This window comes from Trachurus japonicus, chromosome 18 (genome assembly GCF_045865225.1).
Source record: "Trachurus japonicus isolate A0001 chromosome 18, Traja_1.0".
Lineage (NCBI taxonomy): Eukaryota > Metazoa > Chordata > Actinopteri > Carangiformes > Carangidae > Trachurus > Trachurus japonicus.
Window position 1 is genome coordinate 21,629,195 of NC_140924.1, and position 23,863 is coordinate 21,653,057.

General features: G+C 42.2%; 2 protein-coding genes across 2 annotated transcripts; both read right to left on the reverse strand.

Annotated features, from left to right (window-relative positions):
• Nucleotides 1-224: 224 nt before the first annotated feature.
• Nucleotides 225-23,797, reverse strand: LOC146969298 (receptor-type tyrosine-protein phosphatase eta-like). Its single transcript, XM_085759084.1, has 17 exons — nucleotides 23,749-23,797; nucleotides 22,467-22,570; nucleotides 21,482-21,591; nucleotides 21,141-21,391; nucleotides 20,274-20,489; nucleotides 19,322-19,582; nucleotides 18,295-18,540; nucleotides 18,047-18,170; nucleotides 17,763-17,917; nucleotides 17,425-17,685; nucleotides 15,474-15,563; nucleotides 4,632-4,665; nucleotides 4,018-4,172; nucleotides 3,680-3,940; nucleotides 3,177-3,443; nucleotides 627-724; nucleotides 225-490 (listed from the first exon to the last, which is right to left on the reverse strand). Exons 1-17 carry the CDS (start codon nucleotides 23,795-23,797, stop codon nucleotides 407-409), a joined length of 2,766 nt encoding a protein of 921 aa, XP_085615210.1. The 3' UTR covers nucleotides 225-406.
• LOC146969299 (fibronectin-like) lies at nucleotides 11,043-14,965 on the reverse strand. Its single transcript, XM_085759085.1, has 5 exons — nucleotides 14,844-14,965; nucleotides 14,506-14,766; nucleotides 13,997-14,263; nucleotides 11,448-11,545; nucleotides 11,043-11,311 (listed from the first exon to the last, which is right to left on the reverse strand). Exons 1-5 carry the CDS (start codon nucleotides 14,923-14,925, stop codon nucleotides 11,228-11,230), a joined length of 792 nt encoding a protein of 263 aa, XP_085615211.1. The 5' UTR covers nucleotides 14,926-14,965; the 3' UTR covers nucleotides 11,043-11,227.
• Nucleotides 23,798-23,863: the final 66 nt, after the last annotated feature.

Consider the following 23,863-nt stretch of genomic DNA (forward strand, 5'->3'; position numbering starts at 1 on the left):
CAATCATCCCATCAGAAAACATCACAGTGCACAGAGACACAAGGACAAAAAATTACTTTTATTGGAATTTGAATGAAGTTAAAGGCGTCTTGACCAAAACATACAAAAACAACAAGTTTGTTATCACTTAAAGCAGAAGTAAGCGGAATATTTTAAGAAAAATTTAAGAAAACAGGAAAGCAACAAAAATGAAAGTGTATGATATAGTTTTATGTATATATCATTCTTGATCATTCAATTTCTTAATATAAAAGACTTCAAATGAGCAGATATTATGAACTGTGACTGAGACTAAATTAGATAATTATATTCTGATAAAATACCACAAAAACTGATTATAATTTCTGGTTTGCCACAAAACAACAACAACAAAACCCATAACCAATTCAAATGTGACTTAAAAAAATTAAGGTTCATCATTTTCACTCTTTGAACTCTCCAGGGACCAGACAACTGCGTCCCCCAACACATGCTCGAGACGTTTATGAAGCTGCAACATAAAACACAGAAATAAGAAGGGTTAGGGTTAGGGAACAAATGTGTGATGAATGAGTGGATCTAGAAAACACATGTAGATACCACAGGCTGCTGCTGTGATAGTCTGGTCCACAGGATGAATAACGTACCGCGTCAAGGACAGAGCCCTTGGTGGTGTCGTTGTCACAGTGGAGAGACAGAGAGGAGGAACACAACATGGACAGGCTGATCTCCATCTTGTTCGCAACTGAGGAACAAACAGATGTGTGAAGAGGAAGTCAGACACTTTTAAATATTCCATATTTACTTTCATGCTGTATGTGAGTGTTGGGGGTGGGAGGGATAGGGTGTTTTTTACTTTGGAAAGCACTTTGTGTTGCATGATAATCTATGAATCAAATATCGTCCACATTCCCGTAAAGACTAAGACTGATTTCTGTTTGGTTTGGCTCAGACAAACTGGTGCAGTTTAGTTTAGTTTATTTCAAATTCATTTGTTTAATTGTATTACTTATTGTTACTTATTATACTAATGGATACTTGTTGTGTGGGTAGATGAGTTTGTTCAGGAGAGGAGCTTCTTTCACTGAAAACTGAGCAGGTCTGGAGGATGTCCTGCTGTTCAGGAAACTTCAATCATGTTACCCTGATGGATTCTCACTGAAGATGGACAAGGCCTCATGATAGCACCACATTATGTAATAACGCCACATTTTGTAATAAAATTCTTGAATGCAGTGTGTAATAAACTCTTTTGTCATTGGTTGTCACATATTGCATCAGTTATTGCAAAATGCGGGCGTTGCACTTTTTTCTGCAGAAAACACAATAATTTGGTGCGTTACGTAACAACTTATTACAAAATGCAACATTATTACATCATGAGGTGAACATTTTTTATATTATTGCATAATGTGGTGCTGCACACCCCGATGGACAAAAAAATGTCTGAGAGGGATGGACGGAGAGATACAGAAGATCCATTGTACCTTCAGCCATCAGGCTTTTTAATTCTTGCCAAATGATAGATGAGCTGCCAGACAAATGAATTTACCTTGGGATTAATAAAGTATTTCAAATTGTTATTTTTATTAAAGGTACATTGTGTAGGACTTACTCCCATCTAGCGTTGCGGTTGTATATCGCAAGCAACTCAATTGTATTTTTCATGCTGCATTCACGTGAAATTGGGCAGACGGCAGACAGCCGCTGCACGTAAGGGCATAAACAAGCCTCTATGTAAACAAGTGGTCCGTCAGCACGAGGCAAAACAATACATGTGACAATATGTTATCATGGCGATGTCGTATTGTTTACCTGACCCACGTTTTACCGGCTTTCTCTCGACTTCTGTGACTCAAATGACATCTGGTTTGTTACCGACCGCCGTCTGTCCGACTGCATCTGAATGCAGCATCAGTGTTTCCCCTGCTGTTAGACCGGCCTGTCCTCCCTTCCCATGAACCAGTCTGCCATCCAGTCCTCCCGTTAAGCTGACTAGCTTAACGGGAGGCCAGTGGAGCCCAGAAGCTGCCTTCATCAACTCTTGTTAACATTTCCATGTTTCCCACATTCTGTGTCATAAACTATAAACTGTTTTCTTGTATGTAACAACATCTATTGCACGTCTGGGTGAGGGATCTCTCCTCTGTTGCTCACCCTGAGGTTTCTCCAATTTTTCCCTGGTAAAAGGGTTTTCCATGGAGTTTTTCCTCAGTCGATGCTAGGGTCTAAGGGCAGAGGATGTTGTTGTGATGCCATGTAAAGCCGTTTGAGGCAAACTGTTTGTAAAAACGGGCTATACAATATTGCCTTGATCACTGCACTGCGGTGACTTTTTACAGACGCCACCTCGACCTGAGCCGACAGCTCTGGTGTCTCCGGTGAATTTCCATGGTTTCCTACCGTCAAGCTGCCACTATATGTAAAAACATGGCGACACGACATGGCAGCCACCACCGAGCTTGCCCGCTCAATGACATGAACGGCAAATTCAGAGCTTACCGGAACACTTCAGTTTGTTGATGGGGGTGATTACTGATTAATGAAAAACATACTGAACGAAATAATCGTTTTTTCGTGAACAGATAACAAGAGAAGTTAAACAATGTCCATTTAATTACCGTACACGCTCAAAAGACTGGCTCACACTGCAGGTTCCCGAAAGACCAGCTTCTCTTACTGTGCACCCACAACCTGGAACACTCTGCAAAATCATTTGAAACTTACCTCACTTTTATCAATGGGACAATTTAAAACCATAACTACATCTTATTTTACCTCTAACTGCACGTGCTTTTAACTATGTTTCAATTTACCATAGTCACCTTTAAATTCTGGTATTCTGTTATGTTTTTGTATGTTTCAAATGTCTTGTCTTCTGTTATATGTTTTGTGTTTCATCTCGGCTATATTGTAAATGAGGTTACTCCTCAATATATCTCCGAGTTTAAATAAAGGTTATGAATTTATTACCTCTCAAGACCTTTGTGGTTGAGAGAGGCTGCACCCTATTCAGCCGAGTAGTAAGACTCTTTATTTTGATCATCTCTGTTTACTGACTCTCCAACCTCAGACGTTTGAGTTTCCGCTGAAGGCACCAACAAGAGTTTAAGTCTCTTCCAGGTTTTTTTTTCAACAAACTGAAACTACGCAGCTTTAGGAACATTCACATTCAGGGTTACGAGTTACGACCTCACCTGTGACACATGTTTTGTTTATCGCCTGACTCCGGCTGTGATTGGCCACCGTCTGCACCTCGAACAAGTACTTGGTCCCTGATTTCAAGTCATTGAACGTGTAGCTGGTTTCGTCCTTCACATAATCCGACTTGTAGTCCCCCCAGAAGCTGGAATTGGCTCTGACCAGGTACGTGGCGTTTTCGATATTCTTGGGGGCCGTCCACCCAAAGGTGACGTGAGTTTTGTTGTTTACAATTATTCTGGGATCAGTCGGCGGGTCTGGCTCTGAGGAGAGAAAAAAAATGAGACAGTGATGCGTCCGGCAGTTGGACTTTCATTATGAATAACAAATAATGACTGTCATAAGGAAAGGCAGCACATGGGATCAGATTGTTCTTTTGAGAAAAAAAGTTGATTTATCTATCACCAAAACAATATAAAACCAGTAAATATGGGTGTTGCCAAATCTTAATTATAACTTTTACCACATTAATGGATGAAATGCGACCAGAGTGACTCACTGGTGAATGTGGAGTTTTCCACTGGGTCTCCTCTGATGTTTTCCAAGACACTGTAGACCACCACCTTGTACTTGGTTGCTGTCTTCAGGTCTTCAAAGTGAACGCTGTATTCTTCCTTTCCTGTCGTCTTTTCATTCTGTTTTATGTCGTTCAGCAGGAGCTTGATGATGAAGGAGGAGTAGTTAGTGGCAGGAGGATCCCAGGTGGCGTTGAGGGAGTGGGATGTCGTCTCCAACCACAGATTTGAAATCTTCCCAGGAGCTACGTGAAGAGACACAGAGTCAGATGAGTGGCAGTGAACGCAGCACGATGAGTTTTTGTGTGGTGCAAAGAGCTACCGGTGTAGTTGGTGATGGTCACGTCTTCGCCCCGGCGGCCGTCAGCCTCAGCTGCCACTTTGAGTGTCACCCTGGTGCCCATCGGCAGATTCGTTATGTTCATTTTCTGCCGAGGTTGAGTTGTGTTCATCACCAGCTCCTTCACACGCAACTGGCTGTCAGGGCAAGAAACAGTAAGATCAGGTGCCAGTGTTGTTTTCATCACAGAGCGTTTACCTCAAAATTACTTATGACAATGACTTAGTTAATTAATTCAACTTTTGGTTTAATTAGAGTATTATTCTATTGGTTTAGAAAAAAGAAAGAAACTGAAACTGTGGCTGATGGAAGTGGTGGAAACTCTTCATCTAAAAGGAAAACGTTATTATTCAGAGAGAGGTTCCAGTTATTTGGGTTTTTTTTCTGGGACCTGTTTATGTTACTGTTACCTCTGTGTTATGGTTAAATCATCCACTGTGGTCTGTTCTAGTTATGATGCTTCATAATGAAAATATATGAAACATAGTTAAGAGTCTGTGTGTCCTTGTGCAGTAATGTTGCTTAGAGACTGTAGGTGCAATGTCATCACTGGCCATCAACAATAAGACTAACTGTATGTATCTACAAACACGTACACGTCACTGTCATTCACGGCCACCACCACGAAATCTGTAGCATTTCCCTCAGGTGGGTCGAAGGTGAGCAGCAGTGAGGTTGGGGTGTTGTCAGACACGTTCAGGTTGGTCACTCTACCAGGCTCTGTCACACAGAGAAGAACTGATGAACACCACAGCAAAAACTACAGCACTACATCCAACCTCACAGGCCTCACTGGGTTTCACATGAGAACTGCTGTAAAGATGTTTAGTGACATAAACTGACTTGTAATTGTTGTGATGGGGGACTCCTCGCTCTGTTTGGAGGGGACCTCTGAGAACACACTGAATATATAAGATCTTCCAGACGTCAGACCGTTGACCTCTTTGCCCACCGTCAGACTGGTGACGTCTTCGTTATCTTGAACCTTAATGAGATAGGACTCCACGTATCCAGCTGGTTTGACCCAGCTCAGGAATACAGATGTTTCACTCACGTTGACCACAGTGAGGTTTTCCACTTTGTTAGGGACTGAAAAAAAGGAGAGAATAGTTAGAGAGAGAGAGAGAGAATCCAGGTCAAAGTGATCACTTTCTTTTGTGAAATTCTCAATATCTCCATTAGCAGATAACATTTTAAATGAAAAAAAAAAACGAAAAAAGAATATGTGGTATTTTATAAATAGTAGAGCAAGAATAAAACAAAATGGCTAAAAAAAAGTATGATTTCCCTATAAACTTGGATACTGACTTCATAACACAAACAAAAATTATTGATTATTGCTTTATTGGAGGTTAATGGGACACTTCACTCTCATTTTACTCACTCGTGTGGAAGGTGACCTCCTCTGTGTTGAGGTCTCGCCCACATTTCACAGGAATGACCTGGACTAAGTATCGGGCCCCCGGCGTCAGGTCAGAAAGGTTACAGTTAAAGGTTGTATCAGAATAATCCTCAGTCTCGATTGGGCTGCCTTCTGTGACCACCTCCACGCGGTAATGGTCGATATCTCCAGGCCCAGCCGGCCACGTCAGGTCGGCACTGGTGGACGTCACGTTACTCACAGTGGCTTTGCAAATGAAATGTTCTGTGATCAGAAATGAGACAATAATAGTTAAAAGGCAGAAAACCTGAGACATTCAGGGTAATGAAAACAGTTTCATACCTAGTTGTTACCCTTAAAAATAAAAATTATTATTTTATTTATAAAATAAAACATAATAATTCCTCATTACTAAGCGAACTTTATATATTCTTTTATTTTCCATCTGTTTAAGTGTGTCGTATCACTAAGCTAATTATAAAATGGAAAGGTGAATTTAAGCCATCTGTTCTTAAAGCATCTACAAAGAACTGCCATTTTGTGTTGATTGTGGTGCCCGGTGGAAAAAAGCTGTAGTGTTTTTCCGGAATTTAGACTACATTTCCCATGAGCTTTAGCGTGTATTTGTTGTCAAGGCGCTTGTCTGGCTTGCGCGGGCCGTCTCCGATCTGAGTGCCGTATATCGTCTCGTCCGGTGGACCGACCCGACTGCTGCCTCCCGAAGGTAAAGAGTTACACTGTTTGGAAATAGCTCATCCTCCCATCGATGGCTAGCCTGGCTAACACCAGACCTCATCTCAATGTAGATTGAGATTCGGTCTGGGAACCACCCGTTCATTTGTTCGTATTTGAGGCGTGGTTTACGAAAGCCCAGAGCTGTTTATTATCTATCAAATGGGTCTGTACGTAACGTAGCTTATAGCAAATCGTATCAATCATACCCGATGATATGAGTATGATATGGGTATGAGAAAAAAAACGCTAAACGTTGCTCTTTTTTTCCAAAATAAACTTGCAGCCTAAACTACTTAAAACACTTTCTAACGCTGTATCGAAAGGTAAAGCGTCTGCCGCCATGTTGGATCGACAAGCTATCAACAAAGTCGCTTTGGTGTGTCGTCATCGTCTTGCTGCCCCCTCCCCCGTTCTGTGATTCGCTGCCTCGTTGAGGGAAAAATTGGGTCCATGGTTTCCAGGCTGACTTGCAGAGCAAATAAAATCACGTGCAAGGCAGCATGGGTAAACCAGGCTAACCGATGGCCTAATTTGCTGTTGTAGGTTGTACAGAGGCATCAGCAGGAAACGAGACTTTTGTATACCGGTAGTTGAAAGTTCTTTGTAGTTGCTTTAACTGTGGTATAATGAGCGTCTATCCCAGTTGCGCCTGCTAACAACAAATCACTCCGGGTCTGAGAAACGACAACAACATCCTAGCTTAAAGATAGAGTCTGCGGGGCGGTGCGTGGCGCAGTGGTTAAGGCGGCCGCCCCATGTAGAGGCTACAGTCCTCAACGCAGGCAGCCGGTTCGAATCCCGTGTTGGGCGGACCTTTCCTGCATGTCATCCCCCCCTCTCTCTGTCTCCCCCTTTCTCACTGTCTATCAAATAAAGGCAAAAACGCCAGGAAGGAAATACAGTCCGGGTGGAGTGCTGGCCATCGCCGGTAACCAGAGCTTCGAGAGCTAGGCTGCTACGAGTAGGAGGGACGTCGTGGTGAGCACAGAGGTATCTACTAGCGGCGGATAGCCCGAGGATGGCAGCTAGCATTCACCTTAGGGCTAGCACTTGTGGTGGCTAGCGGGGATGGTGGGGCCGGCAGGGCCTACTAGTGCTACCCCGCCCAACTTTACCTGCGCTCTGTCACTGCCGACTCCCATCTAGAAACATATGCAACAACAAACAAAGTAGTCCCTGTGATTTTCATGTTGGAATTGGATGTAATAACATCCAATCATAACAGTTCCCACAGTGCAATTAATTTGTTTCCGCTCTAACACAACTTGAGATTGTTTGTGTATTCTTATTTCATATTTTCATTTTCACAGCTATGGCCCATGGGGCATTGTTCATGATCATGTTCGTGGAGACATGTAAAACTTATTTACAAAGACTAGCAGATCAATAGACTTTTTATCTAGAGCAGTGGTTCCAAAATCACAATGTACTGCAATGGTGCTGACAAATCATTATCAATACAGAACAAATATAGTAAAACAAGTAATTACAAGAAAATAAATTTAAAAAACATAATAAATAAATCACAATTTTAACTCTGGATGCCCTGGAGGACTACCATGACAAAACGGGGACTTTAAATCCTACCTTCATAACAGATAAAGGGCAGGAGGTCTGAGCAGTCCTTCTCAACCCAAGCCCCAAACATCAGCATGGCCACGCAAGAGTCGTCAATGTAGAGCTCATCTGGGTCTGGGACGTCCGGCAACAGCATCGGTGATCGGACACATTCACCAAAGATTTCCCCTTCGTCCGTCACAGGTTGGTGAGTGGGATCGGTCGGAAGTCCAGCCACATTTCGCACAGCTTGGTGAGTGGGATCGGTCGGAAGTCCAGTCACATTTGTCCCGGGTTGGTGAGTGGGATCGGTCGGTAGTCCAGCCACATTTCGCACAGCTTGGTGAGTGGTACTGAAGTTATCGGTCACGCTTGAGGTTGTAAAGCTTGTGTATCTGGCGGAGCTCGGCGTCGTTGGTCCTGCGGTTGCTGGGCAGGTGCAGGAGCAGCTGCAGCAGTCTCTTCTTGGGAAGGGCGACTTGAACACAGGCCAACCAGGGTACCAGTTCTGGAAGGTGAGAGGATCCCCATTGGCCCACATGGTCCAGTTGAAGTCAGTGATGGAGTTGAGGTCAGTGGTGGAGTTGAAGTCAGTGGTGGAGTTGAAGTCAGTGGTGGAGTTGGAGTCGATGGTGGAGTTGAAATCGGTGGTGGAGTTGAAGTAGGTGGTGGAGTTGAAGTCGGTGGTGGAGTTGAAGTCGGTGGTGAAGTTCGAGTTAGTGTAGAAGTTCTTGCGGAGGCCGATCCAGGCGGTGGTGGAGAGATTGCTGGCGATCCATCGGATGTTGCTGGGAGTCACAGTGACCAGGTCTTTGAAACAGACCTGATGAAGCATACAAAGGACACAGACAGAATCATATGAAGATTTTTTTTTCAACTAATATTATTCCAATGTAACACTGGATCACAGGTATGGATGGTTTATGTACCAACCAGGTCGAAAAACATGTCAAGTACTAAACATCGATGACTTCTCTTACATTTAGCACAGACGACAGGTGGACTTGCTTTTTCCACCAGTGTCCAATCTTTATGCTAAACTGACGCTTTTATAAAAAGCCACATCGACCTCAGAGAGGTTCCTTGTTCTCTTGTAATGGAAATTTTATGACCCTTGATTGAACTTTGAAGATGTACGTTCATGAACCTTAGGTGAACTTTGAAGAAAGCGCAAAGCTGCACTTTCTGCTGTGCATGAGGCAGCATACAAGTGTCCGATTGGGTTCCTGTTATTTTGTGATGATAAACGCTTCGGTTGTCTCTATATTTAAAATCACAGTGAGATGTCAAAGCAATGTCAACTCGCTGAGGTGTGAAAAGACCACATCAGACCCTTGGTTACAGACAACCACGAGCTACCTGCCTTCACATATGAGTTGATTTTATAATAGCCCAGTGACATGTCATGAGCGCTAAGTGCAAACTTGTACTATGCAAACTTATTCTGCAAGAATGCAATAATGTAATTGGACAATGTATGATGCCGCCTCCAAGGAGGAGCACATGGCTCCTTCTCGCTCTTGTGCCTATGTAACCTGATGTAACCAAATCTCAGTGTGCACTCTCGTACAGACTTTTGTGTGTATGACAGTCCACCTGTTGCAAGATCAAATAAAGTACTTAAGTGAAACCCTTCTTTGCTGGACTTCGATTTTCTCTCTCACAAGTTAAAGGAAATTTCCACAACACTCTGCAAGAAAGCAACCAAAGAATATTTTCCAAAATGCTTCTTTAGGTTGTTAAGGAAATACATCATCAAGGGTTAAAGTATATTTACACATTCTGTCCTATGTTTTAGCCTCTATTTTTTGTGCATTAGCTTCATGCCGTACCTGGCAGTGATTCCTGGCCTGGTCCCAGGTCAGGTTCAGGTTCAAAGTTTTCGGGTAGAAGTAATCATTCCCTGCTGCGCCGTACATCAACATGAGCGCTGCTGGACAGAAAACAGACAGAGGTCTCACAGTTCAAGCTGATATCCATTCATCCCACCAGACAAAATATTAATCCATGCACACACTTTGAGCCATAATCATCTTAGTTTTTTCTCCTCTAATCAAATCTATATCAGATTATATTTCTACCATTATCCAACAAACAGAACGACTAACCTGGCAGAAATACAAAAGGTACGTTTTTAGAAGTCACAGGCAAAAACATATCTATATATCATAAAATACATTCAGATAAAAATATTCATTATTACTTCTATTTTTAAGATTGTAAGGATAAGCACACTGATAATCCTACACAGATCCTCAGACCACGGCCATATGGATTCTTCTTTACAGGTTGGACTCAGACGAAGTCAGTTACATTGAATAGTTTCTGCTGGACTCCCAATGTGTTTTTCCATTTTTCTTCTCCCCTTTACTGCAACGTAACAGAGCTGCAGATAATTACTAATCAATAATTTTGATATTTAGTTTTTTATGTACTACTTGAATGCAAGGGTTTGTAGCTTTTCTCTATTTGATGTGGTTGTAATCCAACTAGTAATAATACTCACCCCATGACAGCAGAATACACGCTTTATCCAAATGAGTTAACCTCCTCATGTTGGCGTCCAGTGGATCCTCAGATAACGTCACCAAACAACAGCTGCTGCAAAGTAATAGATAAAAACAGTAGACAAAACACAACACACATCCAAAACAATTTTAAAACTGATAGAACTGATAAAATTGAAGGTGGGATGGTTGCTGCTGTCTCACCTGAGCTATAGATGTGTCCTCTGACTCTCTGAACATGGGAGGAAATGATCTTTCCATGTGATCGTATTAACACAAACACTCACACATACTTCTGTTCCACCTACATGGCAGATCAACAACAGTTAATAAAAAGCACATTTGAATCGCAACACAGAGCTCCAGTCAGCTCCAGGTAGATAAACACCGTTAGACGATGCTGGATTTGCATCCAACATGCAAACTAACACAAATATGAGTGACATAAGGAAAAGTGAAATAACATGGGAGAGGACAGACACACACACACCAGACACATTTACAAAAGAGACGCAGAAACAACGTCACACATCTACACCTTCACCAGGACCTTCAGGGGGAAGCTGTACCCTCTGTTCACCCCACTGGACGGTCACACTCTCACGACAATCATCCCATCAGAAAACATCACAGTGCACAGAGACACAAGGACAAAAAATTACTTTTATTGGAATTTGAATGAAGTTAAAGGCGTCTTGACCAAAACATACAAAAACAACAAGTTTGTTATCACTTAAAGCAGAAGTAAGCGGAATATTTTAAGAAAAATTTAAGAAAACAGGAAAGCAACAAAAATGAAAGTGTATGATATAGTTTTATGTATATATCATTCTTGATCATTCAATTTCTTAATATAAAAGACTTCAAATGAGCAGATATTATGAACTGTGACTGAGACTAAATTAGATAATTATATTCTGATAAAATACCACAAAAACTGATTATAATTTCTGGTTTGCCACAAAACAACAACAACAAAACCCATAACTAATTCAAATGTGACTTAAAAAAATTAAGGTTCATCATTTTCACTCTTTGAACTCTCCAGGGACCAGACAACTGCGTCCCCCAACACATGCTCGAGACGTTTATGAAGCTGCAACACAAAACACAGAAATAAGAAGGGTTAGGGTTAGGGAACAAACGTGTGATGAATGAGTGGATCTATAAAACACATGTAGATACCACAGGCTGCTGCTGTGATAGTCTGGTCCACAGGATGAATAACGTACCGCTTCAAGGACAGAGCCCTTGGTGGTGTCGTTGTCACAGTGGAGAGACAGAGAGGAGGAACACAACATGGACAGGCTGATCTCCATCTTGTTCGCAACTGAGGAACAAACAGATGTGTGAAGAGGAAGTCAGACACTTTTAAATATTCCATATTTACTTTCATGCTGTATGTGAGTGTTGGGGGTGGGAGGGATAGGGTGTGTTTTACTTTGGAAAGCACTTTGTGTTGCATGATAATCTATGAATCAAATATCGTCCACATTCCCGTAAAGACTAAGACTGATTTCTGTTTGGTTTGGCTCAGACAAACTGGTGCAGTTTAGTTTAGTTTATTTCAAATTCATTTGTTTAATTGTATTACTTATTGTTACTTATTATACTAATGGATACTTGTTGTGTGGGTAGATGAGTTTGTTCAGGAGAGGAGCTTCTTTCACTGAAAACTGAGCAGGTCTGGAGGATGTCCTGCTGTTCAGGAAACTTCAATCATGTTACCCTGATGGATTCTCACTGAAGATGGACAAGGCCTCATGATAGCACCACATTATGTAATAACGCCACATTTTGTAATAAAATTCTTGAATGCAGTGTGTAATAAACTCTTTTGTCATTGGTTGTCACATATTGCATCAGTTATTGCAAAATGCGGGCGTTGCACTTTTTTCTGCAGAAAACACAATAATTTGGTGCGTTACGTAACAACTTATTACAAAATGCAACATTATTACATCATGAGGTGAACATTTTTTATATTATTGCATAATGTGGTGCTGCACACCCCGATGGACAAAAAAATGTCTGAGAGGGATGGACGGAGAGATACAGAAGATCCATTGTACCTTCAGCCATCAGGCTTTTTAATTCTTGCCAAATGATAGATGAGCTGCCAGACAAATGAATTTACCTTGGGATTAATAAAGTATTTCAAATTGTTATTTTTATTAAAGGTACATTGTGTAGGACTTACTCCCATCTAGCGTTGCGGTTGTATATCGCAAGCAACTCAATTGTATTTTTCATGCTGCATTCACGTGAAATTGGGCAGACGGCAGACAGCCGCTGCACGTAAGGGCATAAACAAGCCTCTATGTAAACAAGTGGTCCGTCAGCACGAGGCAAAACAATACATGTGACAATATGTTATCATGGCGATGTCGTATTGTTTACCTGACCCACGTTTTACCGGCTTTCTCTCGACTTCTGTGACTCAAATGACATCTGGTTTGTTACCGACCGCCGTCTGTCCGACTGCATCTGAATGCAGCATCAGTGTTTCCCCTGCTGTTAGACCGGCCTGTCCTCCCTTCCCATGAACCAGTCTGCCATCCAGTCCTCCCGTTAAGCTGACTAGCTTAACGGGAGGCCAGTGGAGCCCAGAAGCTGCCTTCATCAACTCTTGTTAACATTTCCATGTTTCCCACATTCTGTGTCATAAACTATAAACTGTTTTCTTGTATGTAACAACATCTATTGCACGTCTGGGTGAGGGATCTCTCCTCTGTTGCTCACCCTGAGGTTTCTCCAATTTTTCCCTGGTAAAAGGGTTTTCCATGGAGTTTTTCCTCAGTCGATGCTAGGGTCTAAGGGCAGAGGATGTTGTTGTGATGCCATGTAAAGCCGTTTGAGGCAAACTGTTTGTAAAAACGGGCTATACAATATTGCCTTGATCACTGCACTGCGGTGACTTTTTACAGACGCCACCTCGACCTGAGCCGACAGCTCTGGTGTCTCCGGTGAATTTCCATGGTTTCCTACCGTCAAGCTGCCACTATATGTAAAAACATGGCGACACGACATGGCAGCCACCACCGAGCTTGCCCGCTCAATGACATGAACGGCAAATTCAGAGCTTACCGGAACACTTCAGTTTGTTGATGGGGGTGATTACTGATTAATGAAAAACATACTGAACGAAATAATCGTTTTTCGTGAACAGATAACAAGAGAAGTTAAACAATGTCCATTTAATTACCGTACACGCTCAAAAGACTGGCTCACACTGCAGGTTCCCGAAAGACCAGCTTCTCTTACTGTGCACCCACAACCTGGAACACTCTGCAAAATCATTTGAAACTTACCTCACTTTTATCAATGGGACAATTTAAAACCATAACTACATCTTATTTTACCTCTAACTGCACGTGCTTTTAACTATGTTTCAATTTACCATAGTCACCTTTAAATTCTGGTATTCTGTTATGTTTTTGTATGTTTCAAATGTCTTGTCTTCTGTTATATGTTTTGTGTTTCATCTCGGCTATATTGTAAATGAGGTTACTCCTCAATATATCTCCGAGTTTAAATAAAGGTTATGAATTTATTACCTCTCAAGACCTTTGTGGTTGAGAGAGGCTGCACCCTATTCAGCCGAGTAGTAAGACTCTTTATTTTGATCATCTCTGTTTACTGACTCTCCAACCTCAGACGTTTGAGTTTCCGCTGAAGGCACCAACAAGAGTTTAAGTCTCTTCCAGGTTTTTTTTTCAACAAACTGAAACTACGCAGCTTTAGGAACATTCACATTCAGGGTTACGAGTTACGACCTCACCTGTGACACATGTTTTGTTTATCGCCTGACTCCGGCTGTGATTGGCCACCGTCTGCACCTCGAACAAGTACTTGGTCCCTGATTTCAAGTCATTGAACGTGTAGCTGGTTTCGTCCTTCACACAATCGGACTTGTAGTCCCCCCAGAAGCTGGAATTGGCTCTGACCAGGTACGTGGCGTTTTCAATATTCTTGGGGGCCGTCCACCCAAAGGTGACGTGAGTTTTGTTGTTTACAATTATTCTGGGATCAGTCGGCGGGTCTGGCTCTGAGGAGAGAAAAAAAATGAGACAGTGATGCGTCCGGCAGCTGGACTTTCATTATGAATAACAAATAATGACTGTCATAAGGAAAGGCAGCACATGGGATCAGATTGTTCTTCTCATTTAGAGAAAGAAAATGGAATTATCTATCACTAAAACAATATAAAACCAGTAAATATGGGTGTTGCCAAATCTTAATTGTACATTTTACCACATTAATGGATGAAAAGCGACCAGAGTGACTCACTGGTGAACATGAAGTCTTCCACTGGATCTCCACTGATGTTTTCCAAGACACTGTAGACCACCACCTTGTACTTGGCTGCTGTCTTCAGGTCTTCAAAGTGAATGCGGCATTCTTCCTTTCCTGTCGTGTTTTCCTTCTCTTTTATGTCGTTCAGCAGGAGCTTGATGATGAAGGAGGAGTAGTTAGTGGCAGGACGATTCCAGGTGGCGGTGAGGGAGTGGGATGTCGTCTCCAACCGCAGATTTGAAATCTTCCCAGGAGCTACGTGAAGAGGCACAGAGTCAGATGAGTGGCAGTGAACGCAGCACGATAAGTTTTTGTGTGGTGCAAAGAGCTACCGGTGTAGTTGGTGATGGTGACGTCTTCACCCCGGCCGCTATCAGCCTTCGCTGCCACTTTGAGTGTCACCCTGGTGCCCATCGGCAGATCCGTAATGTTTACTTTCTGTCGAGGTTGAGCTGTGTTCATCACCAGCTCCTTCACACGCAACGGGCTGTCAGGGCAAGAAACAGTAAGATCAGGTGCCAGTGCTGTTTTCATCACAGAGCTTTTACCTCCAAATGAAGTGATTTAGTTAATTAATTCAACTTTTGGTTTGATGAGAGTATTATTCTATTGATTTATAAAAAAGAAAGAAACTGAAACAGTGGCTGATGGAAGTGGTGGAAACTCTTCATCTAAGGAAAACGTTATTATTCAGAGAGAGGTTCCAGTTATTTGGGGTTGTTTTTCTGGGACCTGTTTGTGTTACTGTTACCTCTGTGTTATGGTTAAATCATCCACTGTGTCTGTACAAGTTATGATGCTTCATAATGAAAATATCTGAAACATAGTTAAGAGTCTGTGTGTCTTTGTGCAGTAATGTTGCTTAGAGACTGTAGGTGCAATGTCATCACTGGCCATCAACAATAAGACTCTAACTGTAAGTACGTACACATCACTGTCATTCACGGCCACCACCACGAAACCCGTAGCATTTCCCTCAGGTGGGTCGAAGGTGAGCAGCAGTGAGGTTGGGGTGTTGTCAGACACGTTCAGGTTGGTCACTCTACCAGGCTCTGTCACACAGAGAAGAACTGATGAACACCACAGCAAAAACTACAGCACTACATCCAACCTCACAGGCCTCACTGGTTTTCACATTAGAACTGCTGTAAAGATGTTTAGTGACATAAACTGACTTGTAATTGTTGTGATGTTGGACTCCTCGCTCCGTCTGGAGGGGACCTCTGAGAACACACTGAATATATAAGATCTTCCAGACGTCAGACCGTTGACCTCTTTGCCCACCGTCAGACTGGTGACGTCTTCGTTATCTTGAACCTTAATGAGATAGGACTCCACATATCCAGCTGGTTCGACCCAGCTCAGGAATACAGATGTTTCACTCACGTTGACCACAGTGAGGTTTTCCACTTTGTTAGGGACTGACAAAAAGGAGAGAATAGTATATAAATAAAATACACAAATATAAAATAAAAAATAAATAATAATAATAATAAAAAAAAATCCCAGGAACTTTTAAAAAGTTCCTCTGTACCTTCAGCCATCAGGCTTTTTAATTCTTGCCAAATGATAGATGAGCTGCCAGACAAATGAATTTACCTTTGGGGATTACCCGTAATAAAGTAATTCATATTGTTATTTTTATTATTTTTATATTAATTTATTACCTCTTGAGACCTTTGTGGTTGAGAGAGGCTGCACCCTATTAAGCCGTGTAGTAAGACTGTCTTTATTTTGATGATCACTGTTTACTGGTTGTTTGACAGAGGGTTGTAATAAATTCTCAAAACCTCGTTAGGCCTCTTTTGTTTCTTATTCCTCACCAGAGGGCAAGTTTTTTCGCCTCCACATTAAGTACTACACAGAAAACAGTTTGATACCTCATCCAGTGTGGCAAAAGAGTACCAGTGCTTTTATTTAACTATGATTCAGAATAACATAACTTAATCAATTAACTCAACTATAACGAAGGTAAGATGCTGATTTACACTGTTTGTTCTGACAGATTAGAGCTGTAAAGGAGCGTGTTTTGGGATGTGTTCATTTAAAATAAGTGGACCACAGGTCGTCCTCCTGCCTTGTTTGTCTTAATCCATCACATAACGTCCTGTTTTCACTATTGACTTTCATAATGAGTAGTATCTTCAGTATTTTAAATGACAGATGAGAAAACTTCATTATCATCATCCAGTATCTGTCCTGTTGTGTATCTATCAGCAGATCAATAAGAAAAATTATAAATATCCTGATCACTGTCTCTGATAACCACCTAACATCTGATTCTCCAACCTCAGACATTTGAGTTTCCCCTGAAGGCACCGACAAGAGTTTAAGTCTCTGCCGGATTTTTTTCCAACAAACTGAAACTACGCAGCTTCAGGAACATTCACAGTTGGGGTTATGATTTACGACCTCACCTGTGACGTATGTTTTGTTTACCGCCTGACTCAAGCTGTGATTGGCCACCGTCTGCACCTCAAACAAGTACTTGGTCCCTGATTTCAAGTCATTGAACGTGTAGTTGGTTTTGTCCTCCACACAATAGGACTTGTAGTCTCCCCAGAGGCTGGAATTGGAGCTGACCAGGTACGTGGCGTTTTCGATATTCTTGGGGGCCGTCCACCCAAAGGTGACGTGAGTTTTGTTGGTTTTCTCGGAAATAATTCTGGGATCAGTCGGCGGGTCTGGCTCTGAGGAGAGAGAAAAAATGAGACAGTGATGCGTCCGGCAGTTGGACTTTCATTATGAATAACAAATAATGACTGTCATAAGGAAAGGCAGCACTTGGGATCAGATTGTTCTTCTCAATTTGAGAAAAAAAGTTGAAATATCTATCACTAAAATGATATAAAACCAGTAAATCTTAGTACATTTAACCACATTAATGGATGAAATGCGACCAGAGTGACTCACTGGTGAACATGAAGTCTTCCACTGGGTCTCCTCTGATGTTTTCCAAGACACTGTAGACCACCACCTTGTACTTGGCTGCTGTCTTCAGGTCTTCAAAGTGAACGCTGTATTCTCCTTTCCCTGTCGTATTTTCCTTCGGTTTTATGTCTTTCAGCAGGAGCTGGATGATGAAGGAGGAGTAGTTAGTGGCAGGACGATTCCAGGTGGCGGTGAGGGAGTGGGATGTCGTCTCCAACGACAGATTTGAAATCTTCCCAGGAGCTACGTGAAGAGACACAGAGTCAGACGAGTGGCAGTGAACGCAGCACAGTGAGTTTTTGTGTGGTGCAAAGAGCTACCGGTGTAGGCGCTGATGGTGACGTTTTTTCCCCGGCGGCTATCAGCCTTCGCTGCCACTTTGAGTGTCACCCTGGTGCCCATCGGCAGATCGGTAATGTTTACTTTCTGTCGAGGTTGAGTTGTGTTCATCACCAGCTCCTCTGCACGCAACGGGCTGTCAGGGCAAGAAACAGTCACACTTTACTCAAACTGGTACATGGTGGAACATGGTTTTAAGAAACTGGAGCAGTCACGTGATCAAACAACAATAAGACTCTAATTGTATGTATCTACAAACACGTACATGTCACTGTCATTCACGGCCACCACCACGAAACCCGTAGCATTTCCCTCAGGTGGGTCGAAGGTGAGCAGCAGTGAGGTTGGGGTGTTGTCAGACACGTTCAGGTTGGTCACTCTACCAGGCTCTGTCACACAGAGAAGAACTGATGAACACCACAGCAAAAACTACAGCACTACATCCAACCTCACAGGCCTCACTGGGGCTTCACATGAGAACTGCTGTAAAGATGTTTAGTGACATAAACTGACTTGTAATTGTTGTGATGGGGGACCCCTCGCTCCGTCTGGAGGGGACCTCTGAGAACACACTGAACATATAAGATCTTCCAGACGTCAGACCGTCGACCTCTTTGCCCACCGTCAGACTGGTGACGTCTTCGTTATCTTGAACCTTAATGAGATACGACTCCACATATCCAGCTGGTTCGACCCAGCTCAGGAATACAGATGTTTCACTCACGTTGACCACAGTGAGGTTTTCCACTTTGTTAGGGGCTGAAAAAAAGGAGAGAATTGTGTATAAATAAAATATAAAAATATAAAATAAAAACAAATAATAATAAAAAATCCCAGGAACTTTAAAAAAGAAATACGGTTGATTTCCTAAGAAACACTGGCACTGACTTCATCACACAGGCAGATTATTTATGATTATTGGTTTGGAGGTTAATGAGGCACTTAAAGCAGAAGTAAGCGATCCGGTCGTTCTTGTCAGCCGATGGAGTTAGCAGTCCCCGCCCTCGTCATGGATCTGTTGGTCCTCGTCCCTACGTTACCACATTCACGCGCATCCCATGGCTGCACACACAGCCCTTCATGCCGTTCTCTCTCCTCATTAAATAAAGGTTGTAGGATACAAGGAAAGTTTTCTCCTCGGCTTACAGCAGAGCAGAGTGACTGACAGACCCGTGTCTCTGACCAAACACTCTATGTAAGTGATTGCCGTCGGAAGATATAACTATTTAAGACTTATATTAACACACATATTCCGCTTACTTCTGCTTTAATGTGAAATACTGAGTTATATTATAAAATGGCTATACATTTTATTTGTGAAGTAAGTACAGATGATAACCTAGAGCGATAAATGTTTGTTTTATCAAATAGACTTTGTCTCTGTTTACGCACACACGTGTTGTTATTAAGTGAATTATTTTGCTTTTGTATTTGCCTGGTTTCTTATTTATTTAATCCTTTAATACCTTATGGTGTAAAATTATGATTGATGTGGTGATGTTCTGTGTTTGTAATCTTGATGCAGTCAGGTGTTACTCACTCGTGTGGAAGGTGACCTCCTCTGTGTCGAGCTCTCGCCCACATTTCACAGGGACGACCCAGACTGAGTATTGGGCGCCTGCTGTCAGGTTAGATAGGTTATAGTTAGAGGTCGTAACAGTAGAATTCTCAATCTCGATTGGGCTGCCTCCTGTGACCACCTCCACGCGGTAATGGTCGATATCTCCAGGCCCGGCCGGCCACATCAGGTCGGCACTGGTGGACGTCACATTACTCACGGTGGCTTTGCAAACAAAGTGTTCTGTGATCAGAAATGAGACGATAATAGTTAAAAGGAAGAAAACCTGAGACATCCAGGGAAATTAAAACACAGTTTCATAGTAGATGTTACACTTGTTTTGGATGCAGAAGATAAAACATAACGATTCCTCATACTCAATGAAGATCTCTTGTATATTCTTTTATTTTCTGTCTGTTAAAGTGTGTGGTACAGTATCACTAAATAAACAAGTGATAATGGGATAATAAAATGTGTTTATGGAGGCATGAGGTCAATGCAAATTCATGTCAAATTTATTTATATATTACAAAGACTGGCAGACCAGTGGACTGTAAATTAAGAGCTGTGGTTCCAAAACCGCAACGTATTGCGAAGGTGCATAATTAACAACAATTTTAACTCTTTTTCAAAGCTAAAAGATTACATACATCTAATATATAAGGCACATGGAAATGAAGAACTGGCTAGCAGCAGCAGGGACGAAAAGGAAAGAGGCAGGACACAGATGATGAATGGACAAGTGATTTCTCCTTCATCAAACAAGAAAGAAAAACTGAGGTGTCCGACGAGTTGGCAAAGGTTGGGAACCACTCATCCTGAGCAAGAAACTCCTACTGGGAGAATTATATATTATATCTGATTTGAGAAGAGCCTTTTCATGTTAGTTTTTATTTACAGTCTGTGATGACGACACGGGGACTTTAAATCCTACCTTCATAACAGATAAAGGGCAGGAGGTCTGAGCAGTCCTTCTCAACCCAAGCTCCAAACATCAGCATGGCCACGCAAGAGTCGTCAATGTAGAGCTCATCTGGGTCTGGGACGTCCGGCAACAGCATCGGTGATCGGACACATTCGCCAAAGATTTCCTCTTTGTCCGTCACGGGTTGGTGAGTGGGATCGGTCGGAAGTCCAGTCACATTTGTCCCGGGTTGGTGAGTGGGATCGGTCATGAGTCCAGTCACATTTGTCCCGGGTTGGTGAGTGGGATCGGTCATGAGTCCAGTCACATTTGTCCCGGGTTGGTGAGTGGGATCGGTCATGAGTCCAGTCACATTTGTCACAGCTTGGTGAGTGGGATCGGTGCTGAGTCCAGTCACATTTGTCCCGGGTTGGTGAGTGGTATCGGTCGGTAGTCCAGCCACATTTCGCACAGCTTGGTGAGTGGGATCGGTCGGTAGTCGAGTCACATTTGTCCCGGGTTGGTGAGTGGGATCGGTCCTGAGTCCAGTCACATTTGTCCCGGGTTGGTGAGTGGGATCGGTCGGTAGTCCAGTCACATTTGTCCCGGGTTGGTGAGTGGGATCGGTCCTGAGTCCAGTCACATTTGTCCCGGGTTGGTGAGTGGGATCGGTCGGTAGTCCAGCCACATTTCGCACAGCTTGGTGAGTGGGATCGGTCGGTAGTCGAGTCACATTTGTCCCGGGTTGGTGAGTGGGATCGGTCCTGAGTCCAGTCACATTTGTCCCGGGTTGGTGAGTGGGATCGGTCGGTAGTCCAGTCACATTTGTCCCAGCTTGGTGAGTGGGATCGGTCGGGAGTCCAGTCACATTTTGCACAGGTTGTTCAGTGGTACTGAAGTTATCGGTCACTTGCACACTAAAGTTCGTCACGCTTGAGGTTGTAAAGCTTGTGTATCTGGCGGAGCTCGGCATCGTTGGTCCTGCGGTTGCTGGGCAGGTGCAGGAGCAGCTGCAGCAGTCTCTTCTTGGGAAGGGCGACTTGAACACAGGCCAACCAGGGTACCAGTTCTGGAAGGTGAGAGGATCCCCATTGGCCCACATGGTCCAGTTGAAGTCAGTGATGGAGTTGAAGTCAGTGGTGGAGTTGAAGTCAGTGGTGGAGTTGAAGTCAGTGGTGGAGTTGAAGTCAGTGGTGGAGTTGAAGTCAGTGGTGGAGTAGAAGTCGGTGGTGAAGTTGGAGTTAGTGTAGAAGTTCTTGCGGAGGCCGATCCAGGCGGTGGAGGAGAGATTGCTGGCGATCCATCGGATGTTGCTGGGAGTCACAGTGACCAGGTCTTTGAAACAGACCTGATGAGGCATACAAAAGACACAGACAGAACCATTTTTTTCAACAAATATTAATCCAATCTAACACTGGATCACAGGTTCATGATGCAACAAACAGGTAGAAAAACATGTCTAGTATTAAACTTTATAAAGCATTCATGTTGGTTGTATCCTAAAGACTTCGATGACTTCTCTGAGGTGGACTAGCTCTTTCCACCAGTTTACAATCTTTATGTTAATTGAAAAATGTTTCTTCTCTGAGATATCTAACAATTTCTTTACTACTATATATTTAAATACTGTTAACTTTGTTGGTTCTGGTCTTTTTCTGGTTTAATTAGGGCCACGGGTCAAGCGCACTGGGCACTACTGTTATTGTGTGGATTTTTTCCAATTATTTTTCATCTTCCTGACGTTTTTCGATTCGCTACTAGTGGACTAGGACAAATTATATATCAAAACGTGCGTCTTGATCGGGATCGGTGTGCTATTACTTTTCTCAACAGTTTACGAATTTTTCCCAGAGGAAATTTTCTAGTTTTATCTTTATGTTTGCTTTTTATATTGTGAGAATGCTGGGTAGATTAATTTGGTATGTAGGACAGGCATTAATATAAGCATTATGCTTCTGCCCGTGCCTTTTCAGTCACTACCTTGTTGATAATGTTTGTAGCTATTATTTGATATGACTGAATAAAGAATTTCATCATCATCTATATAATATTTATGCTTTTATAAAAAGCCACATAGACCTCAGAGAGGTATAGTTCCTTGTTCTCTGCAAGAAAGAAACCAAAGAATATTTTCCAACATGCTTCTTTAGGTTGTTAAGGAAATACATCAAGGGTTAAAGTATATTTACACATTATTTTTTGTGCATTAGCTTCATGCCGTACCTGGCAGTGATTCCTGGCCTGGTTCCAGGTCAGGTTCAGGTTTAAAGTTTTTGGGTAGAAGTACCGGTAATCATTCTCTGCTGCGCCGTACATCAACATGAGCGCTGCTGGACACAAAACAGACAGAGGTCTCACAGTTCGACCCAATATCCATTCATCCCACCAGATAAAACACACACACTTTGAGTTATAATCATCTCAGTTTTTCTCCTCTAATCAAATCAATATCAGATTACATTTCTACCATTATCCATGAAACAGAACTTTAGACTAACCTGGCTGAAATACAAAAGGTACGTTTTCAGAAGTCACAGGCAAAAACATATCTTTCACGCATTAAAAAATACATTCAGATTAAAATAAATGTTATCACTTCTATTTTTAAGATTGTAAGGATAACCACACTAATAATCCTACACAGATCCTCAGACCACACCCATATGGACTCTTCTTTACAGGTTGGACTCACTGTACCAAGTCAGTCACATTAAATGCACTACCCGTCCAAAAAAAAAAAGACTAATATTTTGTTGGACCGCCTTTATCTTTGTTTACGGCACGCATTTGCTGTGGCATTGTTTTGATAAGCTTCTGCAATGTCACAACATTTATTTCTGTCCAGAGTTTTTTTTTAATTTTTCAAAGATTGTCATTGGGGTGAAGTCTGGACTCTGTGGTCACATTGGACCATATTTCTTCCAGTTTTTAATAATGCGTTGGACAGTTCTTAACCCAATTTTAGTCTCAGCAATCTCCTTAGATGTTTTATTTACTTGATGTCAATAATTTGACCCTTCTGAAACAGATTAACACCTTTTCCACGACCACAGGATGCGTCTTCTAAGAAATGAGACTGCATCAGTTAACATTAAACAAGTTGTTGCCAGCTGAAACATAATCATCCATGCAGTAATTATCCAATCGGAGGCTCATAATTATTATCTTAGTTAATTCCAGGAGGTGACTTTTTTTCTATTTTTGTTCTCCCCTTTATTGCAATGTAACTGCACAGAATTATTAATCAATAATTTGGATATTTGGTAAATTATGTACCGCGGCTCAAATGCAAATGTAGCTTTCCTCCATTTAATGTGGTTGAAACCCAACTAGCTTTGATTAGAAGAAAAATTCAACTTTAAATCTAACACTGGGCTCCGTGTAAAAGATGACAACTTTCAATAGATTCATAATCAAAGTAAAATCAGTGCCAGTCATTGTTTTTAGCATTCAACTCCAGCCCTGTGGATTTACTAAGTAGACGACTTAGAGTAATAATACTCACCCCATGACAGCAGAATACAAACTTTATCCACATGAGTTAACCTCCTCATGTTGGCGCCCAGTGGATCCTCAGATAACGTCACCAAACAACAGCTGCTGCAAAGTAATAGATAAAA

Coding starts and splice junctions, on each gene's coding strand:
- LOC146969298 (XM_085759084.1), bottom strand. CDS start 23,797: ATGAGGAGGTTAACTCATGTGGATAAAGTTTGTATTCTGCTGTCATGG. Junction 22,571..23,748: donor TTGTATTCTGCTGTCATGGG/GTGAGTATTATT, acceptor TGTGTCCAGCAG/CGCTCATGTTGATGTACGGC. Junction 4,173..4,631: donor GCCGTGAATGACAGTGACGT/GTACGTGTTTGT, acceptor TTGCCCTGACAG/CCAGTTGCGTGTGAAGGAGC.
- LOC146969299 (XM_085759085.1), bottom strand. CDS start 14,925: ATGGGCACCAGGGTGACACTCAAAGTGGCAGCGAAGGCTGATAGCGGC. Junction 14,767..14,843: donor CACCATCACCAACTACACCG/GTAGCTCTTTGC, acceptor CTCTTCACGTAG/CTCCTGGGAAGATTTCAAAT. Junction 11,312..11,447: donor AGGGCTCTGTCCTTGAAGCG/GTACGTTATTCA, acceptor TTTGTGTTGCAG/CTTCATAAACGTCTCGAGCA.